At 39.8% G+C, this 15,380-nt stretch overlaps 1 protein-coding gene across 3 annotated transcripts in view; it reads right to left on the bottom strand.

Annotated features, from left to right (window-relative positions):
- LOC724433 (kell blood group glycoprotein homolog) overlaps positions 1-15,078 on the bottom strand; it is a 66,540-nt gene extending 51,462 nt beyond the window's left edge. For 2 of the 3 annotated variants that reach the window (XM_001120289.5, XM_006564795.3), the window contains exons 1-4: positions 14,754-15,072; positions 11,447-11,860; positions 10,749-10,949; positions 3,895-4,114 (exon numbers count right to left, since the gene is read on the bottom strand). In XM_001120289.5, the coding sequence (XP_001120289.2) occupies positions 3,895-4,114; positions 10,749-10,949; positions 11,447-11,449 (424 nt within the window). In that variant the 5' untranslated portion in view covers positions 11,450-11,860; positions 14,754-15,072. Of the gene's footprint in view, positions 1-3,894; positions 4,115-10,748; positions 10,950-11,446; positions 11,861-14,753 lie in introns of all 3 variants that reach the window. The other variant, XM_026441061.1, reaches the window with a different exon arrangement.
- Positions 15,079-15,380: the final 302 nt, after the last annotated feature.

Below are 15,380 nucleotides of genomic sequence, written 5' to 3'. Positions count from 1 at the left end.
AAGGAAATTCTCCTTTAATTATATATACGGTATCAGAATTCGAAACAGATTTCTATCGATTTTTCGATAGAAACTACAAGAATTCATAGTATTGTAAAATGAAATCCAAATAATTGTGTGACGAAAAAATAATTTTGATGAGTCTCCCTTCCAGAACAATGGCGGATTAAGCGAATCTTAGAACCAAGCAAAAGGAAATTCTCCAGAATTCGAAAGAAGATTTCTATCGATTTTTCGATAGAAACTACAAGAATTCATAGTATTGTAAAATGAAATCCAAATAATTGTATACGAAAAAATAATTTTGATGTATGTTCATAAATGAAATGAAAAAATGAAATAGGAAATTTCTATATATATATATGTATACGTGCAGATTCGTGTCAAATGTGTGAAAAATGTGTGGTTGATCGATTTCTTTAAATTTCATGATGCATCGTGTAAAATCGTAGAATTGAATCGATTATGGAGGAACCTTCGACGTGACTCTAGCTTAACGGGACCGAGCTTGATCCATTAAGCAGGTTGGATTAATCAAGTTTGTAACCCTCTTCTTTGTTCTTACGTAAATTCAGAATAAGGCACTAAGGCTTCGCCAATATTCCGGGAAAAAAGATACGTACGAGACGATCAGCCGATTTCGAACTGATACAGGTTTCCATCGCTCGTGTCGTTGATGGAGGAAATTCTACGTCTTATTCATTCGTTTATTTAAAATTGATGCGAACTCGTATTTAATATATTTAAATTTATTTATTCGATTATAAATAATTAACGAGCGATTGAAAGCGTGATTGAAATGTTTCTCTATGTTTGGAACTTGAAAGTGCACAAACGGAAAAAAGGATAAATATTTACATAGAAGTAGTACTCTGTTGAGAAACATTTTAAATTCTTCTGCCATTTTAAATTCGGTCGATCGATCGGCATACGTAAAATATTATTCCAAAGAGTCTGGAGAAGAGACGCGTCTTGTCTAAAAGTCTTCAAGATAAAAGTGTTTTAAAAAAAAAAACATCGAAAAAAATTTGGCTAATGGAATCTTCGATTCGACACTCGATTCGTTCAACGTGATTTCTGGCAAGAGGGATCGAGATGGAAAAAAGAATCTCGTGTTTTCAAGACGAGGGCCAAAGATTCGAAGGTTGATAAGAAATTTGGAAAAATTTGGCGGCGCCAACCGGTCGTGTAGGGGTTGATTTTTAAACTCTTGTCAAACTTTCTCGTCTCCGATTCCGCTTCTTTCCTTCTTTTTGTTGCCAGAAATATCGGATGAGACATTTCTCTTTCTCTTTCTGGTCGAAATAAAAAATGATAAGAGGAGAGGGAGGAGAAAATGGCCGCGTGACGAGCGAGTCCAAGTGTTTCCATTCTCAGAGAGACATTTTTTCGGTCGAGAACAATTTCATAAATGTATCTGGTGTATTCGTTTCGCTTTCGAGATAAAAAAAAAAAAAAAAAAGAGAAAAAAGAAAAAGAAGAAAAAAAGAAGAAGAAGTCGTATCGGAAAATACACAATGGGATGATCCCTTCTTTCGCGTTGAGATCTCCATTCGAGCACGTGTGCGCTACGTATGCAGAGGCGGAGAAAGATTTACAAGCTCGAATGAGTGCTTCGTTCGCGCGAGAAAAAAAAAAAATGAGCGAGGAGAAGCGATGAATTATTACGCGGAACGTCCATGTGTCATTCTTTGAGCACGCCGCGTCTTTTTTTCATAGACTCTCCGTCCCTGTAAATCTTCATTTCCGCCGACCTTTTTCTCCCTCTTTCATCCAAAACGGGGAGGAAAGCACACCCTTCGAATTTAGGATTCTCTTTCTTTAAAGAGAGAAAAACCTTCAACCAAAAATTCTAAACGATCTGCTCGAAGATGGAAAATTATTTTATCGAAATAACGAGAGCGTGTCGTTTCTTTTATATATATCGTTTCATTCGTTCAAACGTCACTTGCACGAATTTTCTTTAATCTCTTCAACATTTAAATTCGCGGAGGAGGAATAAAAACTTCAACAAGTCAGAGATTAAGTTTACGAGCTTTCCAAGCGAGGCAGCGAAAATTCTCAAAGAAAGATACGCGTAAACGTAATGTTGCTTCGTTGTCTCATCGTCGAAAGTCCAGTCGTGGTCGATGGTCGTAGTCCATGGATATAGATTTTCGAAGCTGGTTGTCCAAATTTCGGTTGAAATTTTTATCTGGACACGATTGTTGCACGAGCGAAACAATTCGACTTTTTTCCACGATGTTTCGTCAGGGTGGACACGCGGCAGGGGTTGTTTTTCATCCCCTACGTCAGCGCATCGTGACGTATGCACGTCCAGCTCTTTTAATCGCGTATGACCTACATATCCCCCCGATTCTTCTGTCTTCTGTTTACTCGCCGCGAAATATATATTGGAATCTCGATAATTCGTCTCGTTTAACGCGCGAGTTTTAACGCGAATCGTACAGGAATTGATCGATATTTTAACAATACGCCCGGGAAATTAATTTTAATTTCGTAACGATAAAATACTTAAAATATTTTTAATCCCCCCCCAACGGACAATCGTTTATCTCTGGGACGAAATTTCATCTCGAAAGTATTTCAATATTCTGCTTTTAAATATTTGATCGGATTTGGAAACGTAATGGAAATAGAGACTTGGAGTATAAATATCCCTGAATTCCATCTCTCCATCTCCTCTCGAGAGAATTTTAATTTTTTTCTCTAAACCCTCGAAATATCGCATAACGAGGCGGTTACTTCTATGGATAATCCCATAAAATACTTTCTTTAAGAACCGAGAATAGCAAAATTAATCGTAGATTTTATTACGAATCGAAACACATTTTTTCCCCCTCTCCGATAATATCGATAAATTTAAACGCGTTCAACCCTCTCTCGAAACTCGTTCGATTAACTGCCCTCGTGGTGGAAGCCATAAAAAAAAATAGGATAGTTGAGGCAACAGATTACGTAAGAGGAGATCCAACGCGAGATACGATTGGACAGGAGTTGGTTGAAAAGGCGACGAAATTTTTAAACGTTTCATCCCCCGCGAGTATAAATAAATAAAGGGGCGCGAGAGAAATTGATAAGGGATGGATTGGAACGAAAAGTATCGATTGAAACGAATCGAACGGAGTCGTTCGTGACGAGTAAGAGTTTTCGCGATGATGATGCGAATTGATTTGAAAGCGGAGGGGAGGCGATCAGAAACTTTCGTCTCGAATACGCTCCTGAGCGTTTGGTTAATTGAAAGTTTAAATGACGGAGGGAAAATTTGCCCACGCTTCTGAATCAATTATCCCTTCCTCGAGTTGAAACTTGGTGGAAAAGCTTCCCTTCTTTTTTTCCTCCTTCTCCCTTTTTTTTTTTTTCAATTAATTGGCAAGAAATTAATTTCGACATTCAAATTTTGGTTTTATCGATCGAGCCTCGAAATGTCATGAAATGTGGGGAAAAAATACACGTAAAATAATATTTTCACGTTGAAACTGAAATGATCGCGATTCTTCTATAACTTATTAATTTGTGAAATTGTTTACGATAATATCGTAAATTTATTTTAAATTTCATCCACGATTCTAAAACTCTTCCATTTATCCTAACCAATTCACTCCTAATCTTTTCTTTTCTGCTTAATTGTAAGTTAACGTAAACAAGCTCGTGAAAGCTCGTTAACAAAAACAAGTATCATCGTTATTATTATTATTATCTTAGACGTGAATGGATATATATATATATATATATATATTCACGTAACTATTTTCCTTCGTTCGGAAAAGAGGTTCGCAAACAGAGTTCTCGAATAACTTTCCAAGAGTGTCTTAATGGAAAAAAAAGAAGAAGAAGAAAAAAAGAAGAAGAAGAAGAAAAACGGAGGAAGGAGCGGAGAATGGGTTCACTCACTGTGAAGATGATCGTCAACCTTCGCCTGGAGCATGTTGAAGCTCGAGCTGGGTTGATACGGCTGCTGATCGCGAATACCGCCGCACGCGAACTGATAAAAGTCCTTGCAAGGATCCATCCCCTTCCTCATGAACGCCACCATCCGCTTCGAGGCTTCCTCGCAGGCTTTCGAGTCGCACAAACCCTCCTGGCCGTCCCTCTCCCTGATACAGGCCTCGTCCTGCAATCAAAATCGTCCCATATTTTTCTCCTCCTCCTCTTCTTCTCCGACTTTTTCACTCTTTTTTTTTTTTCTCATTGTTAGCCTCCAACTTAATCCAAGAGGATTAGAAGAAACGATTCTTACGAGCCATATATATATAGGCGGTCGTTGATCGATACAAAAGAAATTAGACGAGAGAGAGATAGATATATATATATTATATTGCACGAGAGGAGGAGAGGATAATCGCGCGAAGGCGGAGCGGGTGCAATAATGAGGATGAAAGAAATGGGGAATAAAGTTTGAGAAATAACGTTGAGAATCATTTTGCTAATGCAAGAGGTCAAGGATACGTTTCTTACGTGCGGTGCACGGTTCAAATGTTCCCTCGTAAAATTTTTATCGCGCAGGGAACACCACTGTTCCCTCTTTTCTAATTTAATTTATTTGCCGCGATACGATACGTAAGTGGGAGGGAAGTGTAATTGAAACGGACACGCCGCTTTATTTGTCCATTTTCCACGACCTTTACCGGTCTAATATCGCGTGTAATATTTCACGCGAATACAGATCATCGAGTAAAATTTTCTTCCATTTCTATTCTTATCTTCTCGTTTGGAGAAAAAAAGCATACGACGAATTCTATCGGGGAATCTATCCGATAGACATAATTTAAGACGATGCAACTTCTTCTTCTATTTCTGCGATCGGATGGAAAAAAGAGAAACTCGTTCGATTCGTCTTCAAATATAAAGATCACATGCCTTTCTTCCTTAATGCGTCAGGGGAGCACTCGCGAAGCGAAATGATACGTCTTTCTTGAAAAAGACGAATGGTTTGGCGCGAACTCGGCGAAGATAAATAAGAAGGAAAAGAAAAGAGGAGGAGGAGGAAGCGAAGAATCGTATCCCGTGAAACCTGTCCAAAGAGTTAACCTAAAAATTTGAGGGACTTAACGAAAGGCTGCGCAACGTCTACGATTCTCATTGTCAATTGCCTTTCACCCTGGATGCGCCTCTTTTCTCGACAGAGACGGATGATGATCCTTTCACCAACGATGATGCCTCACGTGTCCCTCCCCCTCCAAGCATGTGGTTGCGCGAAATTAACCAATTCGACCCAGTTTCTCAGAGAATTTTTCACTCGTCTCGCGGTGAAAAAGTAAAAGAATCGAAATCTAAATCGAATTATCATCCCACTGGAAAATCTATACAAATTTATTTACAAATCGTCCAATTTATGTCTCGTAAACGTCATAGAATCCCCGTTATATATTAGCCATCTATAATCGAGTCGAAATAAATCTCAAATATCCCACGACTTGTTTCCACCACGATTCATTACATTCACTTCCCCTCTCTTCTTGTACCAGCTATATTTCTTTATGTATATTCATATATATATACATATCCCTTTACATGAAAATATTCTCCGATGAAAATTCTTCAACACTGAGTAAGCATCCGCCTAGATGACCCAGCTTTCGCGAAAGATTCAAAGATTTCAAGCTTTCGGAAATTCTTCGCCAAGTCGTCCGTGAATTTCGAATTCTTCAACCCTCCGAAAAAGGAAAGGAGGTCTCTCGAAGAGGGGGTTGCCGCGCAGCAAAGGAAACGGCTTCTTTGGCGGTTTTCGATACGAAAATGAATTCGGCTTAAATGGAATAAAATTAGGGGGGAACTTTTCGATTTCATATTCCACGAACATGGCTTTCATGATCTCTGTTCCGCCGTAAGGTGGATAATAATTTATCTTCGTCTCGATTCGGAACGTATGGGAGGAGGAAGATCGCAAGTATGCGAGGAGAATTTCTCGGGATTGAAGTTCGGTTACGCGTAAGGAAGCGTGCCAAATGGCGTGGAGAATGCGAGTGAGAAAGTTTGGCACGCCTTTGACGATGCGCATCAATACGAATTTCTAATACTTCTATCTCCACGTATTTCCACGACAAAAGAATATTCTTGTTCCGTGAAAGTTTTGGGGAAATTGTTGGATATTGAACAGAGGAATAAGCAATTCTAATTCCTTGACTTTCTCTTTTCTGATAATACGGATCGATTTCAAGTAATGAATAATAATAATAAATTTTTCTTTTGATTAAGCGAATCTATCCAAAGATAGAATTATTTCTTTTCCTCTACTAATGCAATTCGTGCATCCAATTATTAAGTTTCAAAATCCACAAACAATAAATTATATACAGAAATTTAGAAAAACAGATACCTCTTCTATCAGAAACGCATGCCACTTCTACTTTCACACGAAATGAAAATGCTGAAGACGAAAGGAAGGAAGGAAGTTGGAAGGATCCTTTGGATAGAGGGATTTCTCTTCTGAGGGGTGAAAAGTGTCCGAGGTTGAAAGATAAAGGTCAGGATGAAGGGTGAAACCCTGACCTCGGGTAGGGTTGACATTTTGCCTCGAAACCTTACCGCATACTATGGCTTCGCGCATACCTCTCTCTAACGACTCGTGCTCGAACTTGGCGAATCCTCCACGAGAATAGCATTCGAATCCATCGTTTGTCGTCGACATTGAACATCGAATAAAAGATCGAATGTATTCGATCTTCTCTCCGCCTAATCCTCCTACTCGTCTCGATCGTTTGACGAACGTTTTGAAAAAGGACGAAAGAAGAGGAACTCCGTGAATATATTTCATACATTGAATACGTGCATATCTTGCTGCGAAAATGGCGACAGGATCTACTGTTTTTCAATAATTTTTGTGAAATAAATATTCCATGTTTTGTACGTATATATTCCAATTGTTCAATTATAAGATTTATAAGTTTTAACAATTTTAGTAATTTCTCGAATAATGTGCGTTGTAATATACACATATATTCATCGTAACTAAAGACATTATAAGTTGAAGTATAAATATATATATTATAATTCGATTGCCATAATTCTTCCATATTACTTTATTCAATGTCAGAATAACGTAATGTGATACATTGCGGATTTTCGTGCAAATATATATATATATATATATATATACGTTTCACGTTATATTCCGCATAATTATATAAATTACAATACGTTATTACGCATATCTTTCGTTTAATACAGGTATTTAATATTTATAAAGTTAATATCACGTCCCTACACGTTCTTTTCAGAGATTAAAAATATTCCAACTCTCGTTTAAAAACTTTTCGCCTTTTTTTATTCTCTTTCTTTCTCCTCTCCTCTCCCACCATTATGGTGGCAAAACGAACGATATATTCGACACGGAGAACTTAAGGCAATTAAGAGACACGGCTTAAGATGGAGGAAACGGTATATTACATCGATATAACCAATCCCTTAACTACATCCGGAATATTCGAGCGGCAATCTGCTTCGAATCCCACTAACTACCCCTTGCAGCTGTAATTACTGCAAACTTATTAACAGGCTGAAGCCGAGGGTAGACGCGGCCGAAAAGAACCGGTTAATTGATCACGGATTATCCCCACGCTTGTTCTTCCCTGTTAAGATAATCCCTCGAACGACGATTCCAAAGAAGAAGGAATCGAACGAAAATTCGCGCGTGACTCGACGTAGACTCGATATTATTCAAAATTGACCGAATATTCCGATCGATGATGAGTCAGATGAGTCTGGAATATCGACTTACGTTTCAGTGGTAAAAATTCGATTTCGAGGGAAAATAAAATTGCTAATCAGTTTTGCAAGTTTCGAAATGGGGGGAAACTCGAAGATGAATTCGAGAAGATCAATTTCGAAATAATAATAATTCTTTTTAATAATTTCGACGAGTTGTTTTACAAAAATTTGAATCAATACGCGGTTAAGGAAAATTGGCTGGCCCAGCATTGGTTAAAAAGCGGCGTGAAATAAAAATTCTCTGAACCTTCGCGAATATCATTCGCGTATCAAGTTGAAATTTAATTTAATCGCGTGTACCAAGGTTCGCAATTACAAAGCAACCAGAGGAGTCTCCGCGATAATTAAACCGCAATTGATAAACGTTATTATCCTTGGAAATTTTGGATAGGGCGTTAATGATAATTATACACCGTCGTTCGAGATTCAAACTCGAATTTCGATTCCCGTTTCCACGGTCTATCATTATATCCACGACGACGTATCCCTCCCCTCTACTTTTCACCTCTCCTAAAAATAGAAATAATTCGGCCAATTTTAATGAAACCTTGCAACCTTCTTTTTTTTTTTCCCTCTCCTCCAATAATACCTCGCCACTGGAATTAATAAATTTGCTTCTGAAGAGGCCGCCCGTTCGATGCGATCTATTTTTATGTTTCACAGTTTATTCTCGCCTCTCCGCGAGACAATCGATCGATCCTCACCGTTAACGATTATACTCGCCGGCCTTTAACCCCCTTTCCTCGAATTCGCAAACATGTTTCGCTTTGATCGACCGTCGAATATTTTTTTTTTCCTTTTTTTTTATTTGCCAACCGCACGAACACGCAACGTAAATAATAAAGTAAGATTAATGTTGACTGTGAAAACTGTGAGAAATTTTCAATAGCTCGCTTCTAATTACGCTATTCTCCGTAACTTGTACGAGAACGAATTATTTCTCGTTAAATTGTAGCGAAATTTTTTCGTTCCTTTATTTTTTTTTTAATTCAAAAACTTGGATAAATTCGAAATGAATTCGAAATACGAATCGGGAGTGTAATATCGAATTACGAATTATTCGTCGTATTCAAGGATCTTTAACTGAATTATAGACTTGCTTAATGTTAATTGGGAAACCTTATAAGGATAACTGCGAACTGATACCAATTATACGGCTATTATTCGTGCGAGAATAACATCGGATGCAACGCGTTTAGCCTCGTTGAAGGTTTCCACCAACAGCGATCGCGTCAAATCCAATTGAGATTTACATCTCCCCGTTCTCCCCCTATCGATGGCAAAAGTTTTCCCCCTATGTTCCGATATAAATCGAGAAATTCGAAGGAAATTTCCTTACGAAGATTCGGTCAAGAGAGTAGAGATCCTATGGTAGCAAAATGATGAAATAAAGTACGGCTCTCGAGAGCAATTTTTTCTTGTTGAAGAGTCGATGACATTGGACAATATTGTTCTCGAAGTAAGATAAAGTAAAAATAATCCGTGGAGAGCTCTCGATTCTCGAACGTCATCACTGTACTCGCACTCTTATCTTATATTAATCTTATTTCATTCGTCAATGCTAAAATGTTAAACTTGCTGTCGAGAAAAAACTCTAAAAACTTTATTTTATTTTTCGATAATGGGGATTTTATTCTTGAAACAAATATCTTGCTTAATCTCGAAAATCCTCTCTTAAAAGCGTACATATTTCCTTATAACGTTTCACAGAATTCGCCTCTTAATAATGAACACTTAAGGGGGAGAAAATTTTACTCCCAACAAAGTTGCTTACACTTCACGAAAAAAAAAAATAAAAAATCTGGAGAAGTTAACTCGTCTCGAGCGAATCAACGACTGTGAAATATTCGTTCTCTCGTATTTATATCTGACAAACGTTCCCTCGAACTCGTCTGGAAAGTAAGGAAGCGTGAGAAAGTGAAAAATCGAGTTTGGGAAGGGGTAGGAATTGCATTTTCTTTCATCCTCCTTTTTTTTCGCGCGAAGCTCTTCTTCTTCTTTGATCGTCGAAAATTTCCAAAGAGAATTCCTAAAGAGAATTTCGTGACACGTCTCTAACATCTTTGTCGACATCTTTGTGTTTCGATATAATACTTCGAGAGGGGGATTGTTGAACTCATCACGGTCACAAAACCTGTTACACTGCTGTTAACTAATCGTTCTTATTCGCAGCAGGAAAAAAATTAGATTGTATTTTTTTTTTTTAAGAAGAGAATTTGAAGAAGAACAAACTTTTGCTCTCAAAGTGTAATTATTCGTTTGGTTCAATCAGGAAGCAAGTATAATTACGAACGATCGAAATTCATTTCACGTACGAAATTATGGATCTACAATAACGTTAATTTAGAGAATTAATGCAACGAATAATATAATAATAATAATAATAATAATAACAGGATGTGTAGGAATAAAAGGCGAAACTCGGTTGACATCGCACGATGTTGCGACAAAGGAATCGATGCGTGGTTGAAAAGAACGGAACAGGCAACGATATTTTAACGTTCGAAGGGAGCCATATTTCAGAAGATGCATCGCTTTACGATCCAACTTCGGTTTTACGAGATTTTACTCCGCCGGATTCTCTCTCAGCCGGTCGGCGAAATTTCCATCTAACCCTAAGAACGCGACTTAGACAGATATATAAACGTCTCTCCTTATTCCTTCCAGGATATGATTACACAGGGCTCGAAAAGCGCAGTTTTAAACATTCAACCATAACAGGATCCATGAATGAAAAGACTGAAACCAGTGTTCCAGTAATCAACTGCCCTTTCTCCCTTTACAATACTCTTGTAACGTTCGCAAAATTCGCAAAAAAAAGAAAAAGAAGAAAGAAAAGAAGAACACTGCAAGTTTTGAGCCCAACGGCTAGAGAATGACTCTCTTTGCGCGATATCCTAATTCAACAACAAAGGTGAGAAAGGGACAAAGGGGGAAGGAGCACGGAAACGGCGTTGAAAAGGTGAAGAGGTCTCGCGTGGGTTGGTGGAAACAATCGTTGGGGGGAGGGGAGGTTAAAGAGAACAGTTGTCGCTCACCAACGGTAGGCATTCACGCGGTTGCTCTCCCTCGGGCAGCGTGGTGATGAGGAAGAGGACAGGGCTGGTGACGAGCAGGCTGGTGACGAGCAGCATCGCGAACGTGAGCAGCGCCTTGTGCACGGCCTTACTTCGTCTGAGCCAGTAACATGGCACGCAGCATATCCAGGTACCTTGCTGCGCGGCCCTCTCCACGTGCACCTACGCATATAATCGAATGAATGTATCGTTCCTCGCGAGACGAAGAAAAAGAAAAAAGAACGAATAATATATGTATATACGTGACACGTCATTTCTTTTATATGCGTTCTTCATCTCATTCGTAATTATGTGATTCGATAGATAAATGTGATCAAGCGACGATTTTTATTCTTTTCGACATTTCTGTCGATAAAATCCGCGCGTCGTCTTGTTATCTTCATGCACCGAAGTTAAACGGTGAAGAAGAAAGTTGGAATTGCTTTAATACGGGAGACGGAATCCTTTTTATTAGTAAAGAAAATCGTTTAAAGGGAAAACACAGGAGGGATGGAAAAGGAATGTCGAGGAAAATGGAACGTCAACACTGTGCCAGTCGAGGATTAGACGTTAAGACGTCGGGGATGAGCGGGTGAAAACTAAAAGGAGAGGAGGAAATTAATTCGATCGAATAAATAAGAGGAAAAAAAAAGAAAGGAGAGAAAAATATCGGGGCTCACCATTGGCTCGTCCGGAAGGCCGGATCCCTCCTCGGTGCCAGGATTATTTCCGGTTCCAGCCGCGGTTCCACCGGGTCCAGGCGCCCCCTGTACGTGCACATGTGCGCCACCTCCGGCCCCAGGGGCGCACAGAGTGCGAGGGCTCAGGGGTAGCCTCACGCTTGCCTCGCCACGGGATCTACCCCCGCCTCCACGGGCCCCACGGCCCCCGTAACCCCGGCTCACCGTGCACAAAGCCACATTTGCCGGGTCCCGCGGAACTCCCTTAGCTGTTCAAAGCCCGCCGAAACTTGTCCAGCCCGCCGCCGATCTCCCGCCGCCAATCGACGGATCGACGGATCAAACCACCGCCCGGATCCACCGCTCCCCCTTCCTCTCCTGCATCTCTCTATTCTTCTCGCCAGAGATAGAAATCTGTGGGAATAATTAAACGAGCAATTAATTTCTTTCTTTCTTTCTTTTTGCTTTGAAAGAATTTTCCAACAATTGTCGGTCGACTATTTTTGATGGATCATTTTTCGAAAATCAAATTTATCATTGAAAGAGGAAACGAGATAGAATTTCTGTAATTCTTTTCTTATTTAAGATAATTCGATGGTGTGTGACGTTGTTTATCCTGTCACTAATTCTTCAGAATCTTTGTGAAAAATGTTTTTTCCAAAGGATAAAAGAAAACTCGTGGCAAAGAGAGGGGAAGGGGATGGATATTGGAAATATCTGGCGCAAATTAGATTGAAATCATAGTTTCGTGCGCGGATTCTGTCGTGGACGATCGTTCGAATACACACGCGATTGTAATAATGAGTCGGCGTTTAATCCCGGCCCGTTTCCGCCGTGACTCATTCGTCGTGGAAGGTGGCGGAAAGAAATTCAGAGCAAGTGGTAGGGATGTAGATAAAACGAGATTTATAAAAGCCAAGGTTACGCACGAATTAAGTCGTTCTCCGTATCGCGAGAAGCGATCTTAGAGTCTACTAAATCGCCTTCACGAGAAGCCTCGGTTTAATCTGGATTACTTCCAAGCTGTTTCCACCGTGGGATTTCTAATTTATGCGCATTTCTTTGTCGCGGCAAAACGCATCGACCCAATCCAAACCGTTTCTTCCCCGAAGAAAAGCCCGAGAAACGATTAAAAGATACTAAAGATAATCGACCGAGAATATCTCGATGAAAAGTCGCTTTGGATCTCCTCGATCCATCCGTCTCTCTTTTTCTTTTCTTTCTTTTGCTTTTTATCAACAGGCACACGAAACTTGAAATTCGAAAATCGAATCGAATCGACGAGTTTTTTCTTATTGTCTTGTGTAACAATCCTATCTGCTCAGAGGATAATTCCGTTAGTCGAATCACGTGTGGACAGATATCATGAGGAAATATCCGATTTTTTTCTTTCTATCAAAAGTTCTAAAGCAGTAATATTCGAGGAACGGGAGAAAAAGGAGACTAATAAAAATTTCGATTCTTATTTCTTCGCGTACAAATTCATCGGTGTTACGAAACTGTTCGCGAATGATAAACAACTTTTTATCGAAAGTTCTAATAATAAGAAAAGCACGGCCCTTGAAACTGACGTCATTCACCTGCCATCCTCGCAGAGACAGATTTCGAAAGGAGGAGAAAACGCGCGTCTTTCTTTTATTTCTTTCATTCGATTATTTATTTTACCGCTTGAAACATTACTTAGAATAAAATAATCGATCTGCCTTTCGAAAGTTTGAAATTCTAACCTGAGAAGCCGAAGAAAAAAAGAAGAAATGAATTCTTCTTTGAGAGAATTATTATTTCGTCGAGAAATTCATCGTCGAGGTGAAGGGAAATTTATTATTGGCATCCGTATCGGTATTTTCAAAGCGCAAACGTCATAAAGACATTTAAAAACGGTAGAGGATAAAAACCGATCGATCGATCGATGGATCGATAAAGATTTATATACAATCCAAGCCGGGCCGATAATAATTCTAACCAAGATTTACGACGGTGTGTGTGAACTGGGCCGATCGCCGCCGTCAAAATTGATGAAAACAGGCGCAGCAGACGCGTCGCGATCGCGGCAGGGTTTATTCATAGGAGTAACACGTAAGCGAGGTGATATATTCGCCGATTATTTTTTGCATCGGGCTAAAAATATTCAGGGCCGATGGGAGATCACATTTTCCAGTCAATGGAGTACGTGATCGAGGGAGGGTCGCGGTGGCGAGAAGAAAAATGTAAACGAACTGGTGGGGGCTGGAAAGGGAAAGCGCTGGATCGAGGCACGAGAAATCCAGAGAAGAAACCGGACAGAAACATCTATCTCTTCCTCCTGCCATTCTCTCTTTCTCTTTCTCTACTTCTGTCGCGTTATCTCGCGAGAATATCGCGTGTTTTTCTTTCTTTTCCAAAGTTTCTCTCGGATGGATTCGGATCGATCGGAATGCACGAGCCGAGAACGATCGATCTCGACCAAATTGTTTGCGCGCGGCCACTAAAACTTTTCGAGCGGAAGGGAGATTTCGCGTGGCGGAAACTGTCGCTCGCTTGTTCGAGATGCGTCTCGAATCGAGAAAAAGTTGCTGCGATCCGTTAATCGAATCGGCGCGAAATTTCTTCGCTATTTTTCCTGCGTTTATCCGCGCGGATATATTCGAAGGTCGAAACTTTTTGGAAAGATCGATGTCGAGGGTCGGTTTCTTCTTCTTTCGAGAGACTTATACGATGATGATCGTTCTCAAAGGAAGATGATATTTTTCTCAGACGTCAGAGGTGATAAAATCGTGAGAACTACGGAAGCAAGTTTGACGATGATGTAGGAGGAAGAATGTCAAACATTACACGTAAACAGTTACAGCGAGACTCGTGCTGATTCAGCTCGTTAACAGCCTCATTAACGAAAATGCGAACCCCGGTGTCTTGTACAAAAGTTCCTGCGATTAATCTCTTTTTAATCTTGAAATTTTTGAGATTAGGATTCAGAATGCTGCTTTTCATCGTTATCTGTCCCGTCACTTTGCAGAAATAGATTTATCGTACGAAACTTTCCGATTCAATTTTCAAATAAACTTAATCGATTATAAGTCCACGAAAGAAGTTTTATCACTCTCGACTTTAAGAAAATAACTCTCCTTTTTTTTCTTCTTCTTTCTTTCTAAATCTCTTAACTCGTTTATAGATAAAGAATCACTGATCGATTCACTCGTTTTTGCTCCACGAAACCGATTATCATTAATTTTCTATTCTCGCCATTGTTATCTTCGCTCCATTAAAAGAATGAGAAAGAGAGAGAAAGAGAGAGAAAGGGAGGTAGAGAGAGAACGATCGATCGACTCACCTTTACGAAATCCAAAAAAATTTTGTCGAACCGTTGGTTATTTCAGATTCGATATATTATATTCCCCTGTTTCGAAGATTTCACTTTTGTCGAGTTTGTTCACTTCCGGTTCACTATAGATTCCGCCCGCGGGGAAACGGAACGAACGGCGACGATCGAAGCGCGGGTATCTGCCGAAACTCCTCTTCCGTGGAAACTGTGCTTTCTGCGTCTAGGCTGGCACGAGATAACCGGAAGTCGAGAAAACGCGGCCCTGCTTTACGGCTGGGGGTAACACGCGGACTGTCGGGCCGGACTCAACCACCGTACCGCCTCTCTCTCCCGCACACACGCTTCGCCCACCTCCCTCCTCCATTCCATTTCTCCCTCTCTATCTCTCGCCCCTTCTCTCTCCCTCTCTCTCTTCGCTCGTCCTTCTCTAGTTTCACCCCCAATCCTTCCCATTCCATTTCTTATTTTTTCATAATATATTTTTTATAATCATCGTCTGTACTTTTCTCCTCTATCTCTTGTTTTCTTCTTCTTTTTTTATTTTTTTGTCTCTTTTTCTTATTCAAGTCATCGATTGATAGACAAGTAATCGATGTATCGATTTATTTATCCTGTGATAATTTCCCCCGATTAATT

The sequence above is a fragment of the Apis mellifera genome, linkage group LG5 (genome assembly GCF_003254395.2).
Source record: "Apis mellifera strain DH4 linkage group LG5, Amel_HAv3.1, whole genome shotgun sequence".
In the NCBI taxonomy this organism is placed as follows: domain Eukaryota; kingdom Metazoa; phylum Arthropoda; class Insecta; order Hymenoptera; family Apidae; genus Apis; species Apis mellifera.
Note: the sequence above shows the minus strand (reverse complement) of the source record. Positions and strands in the feature narration are given on the sequence as shown.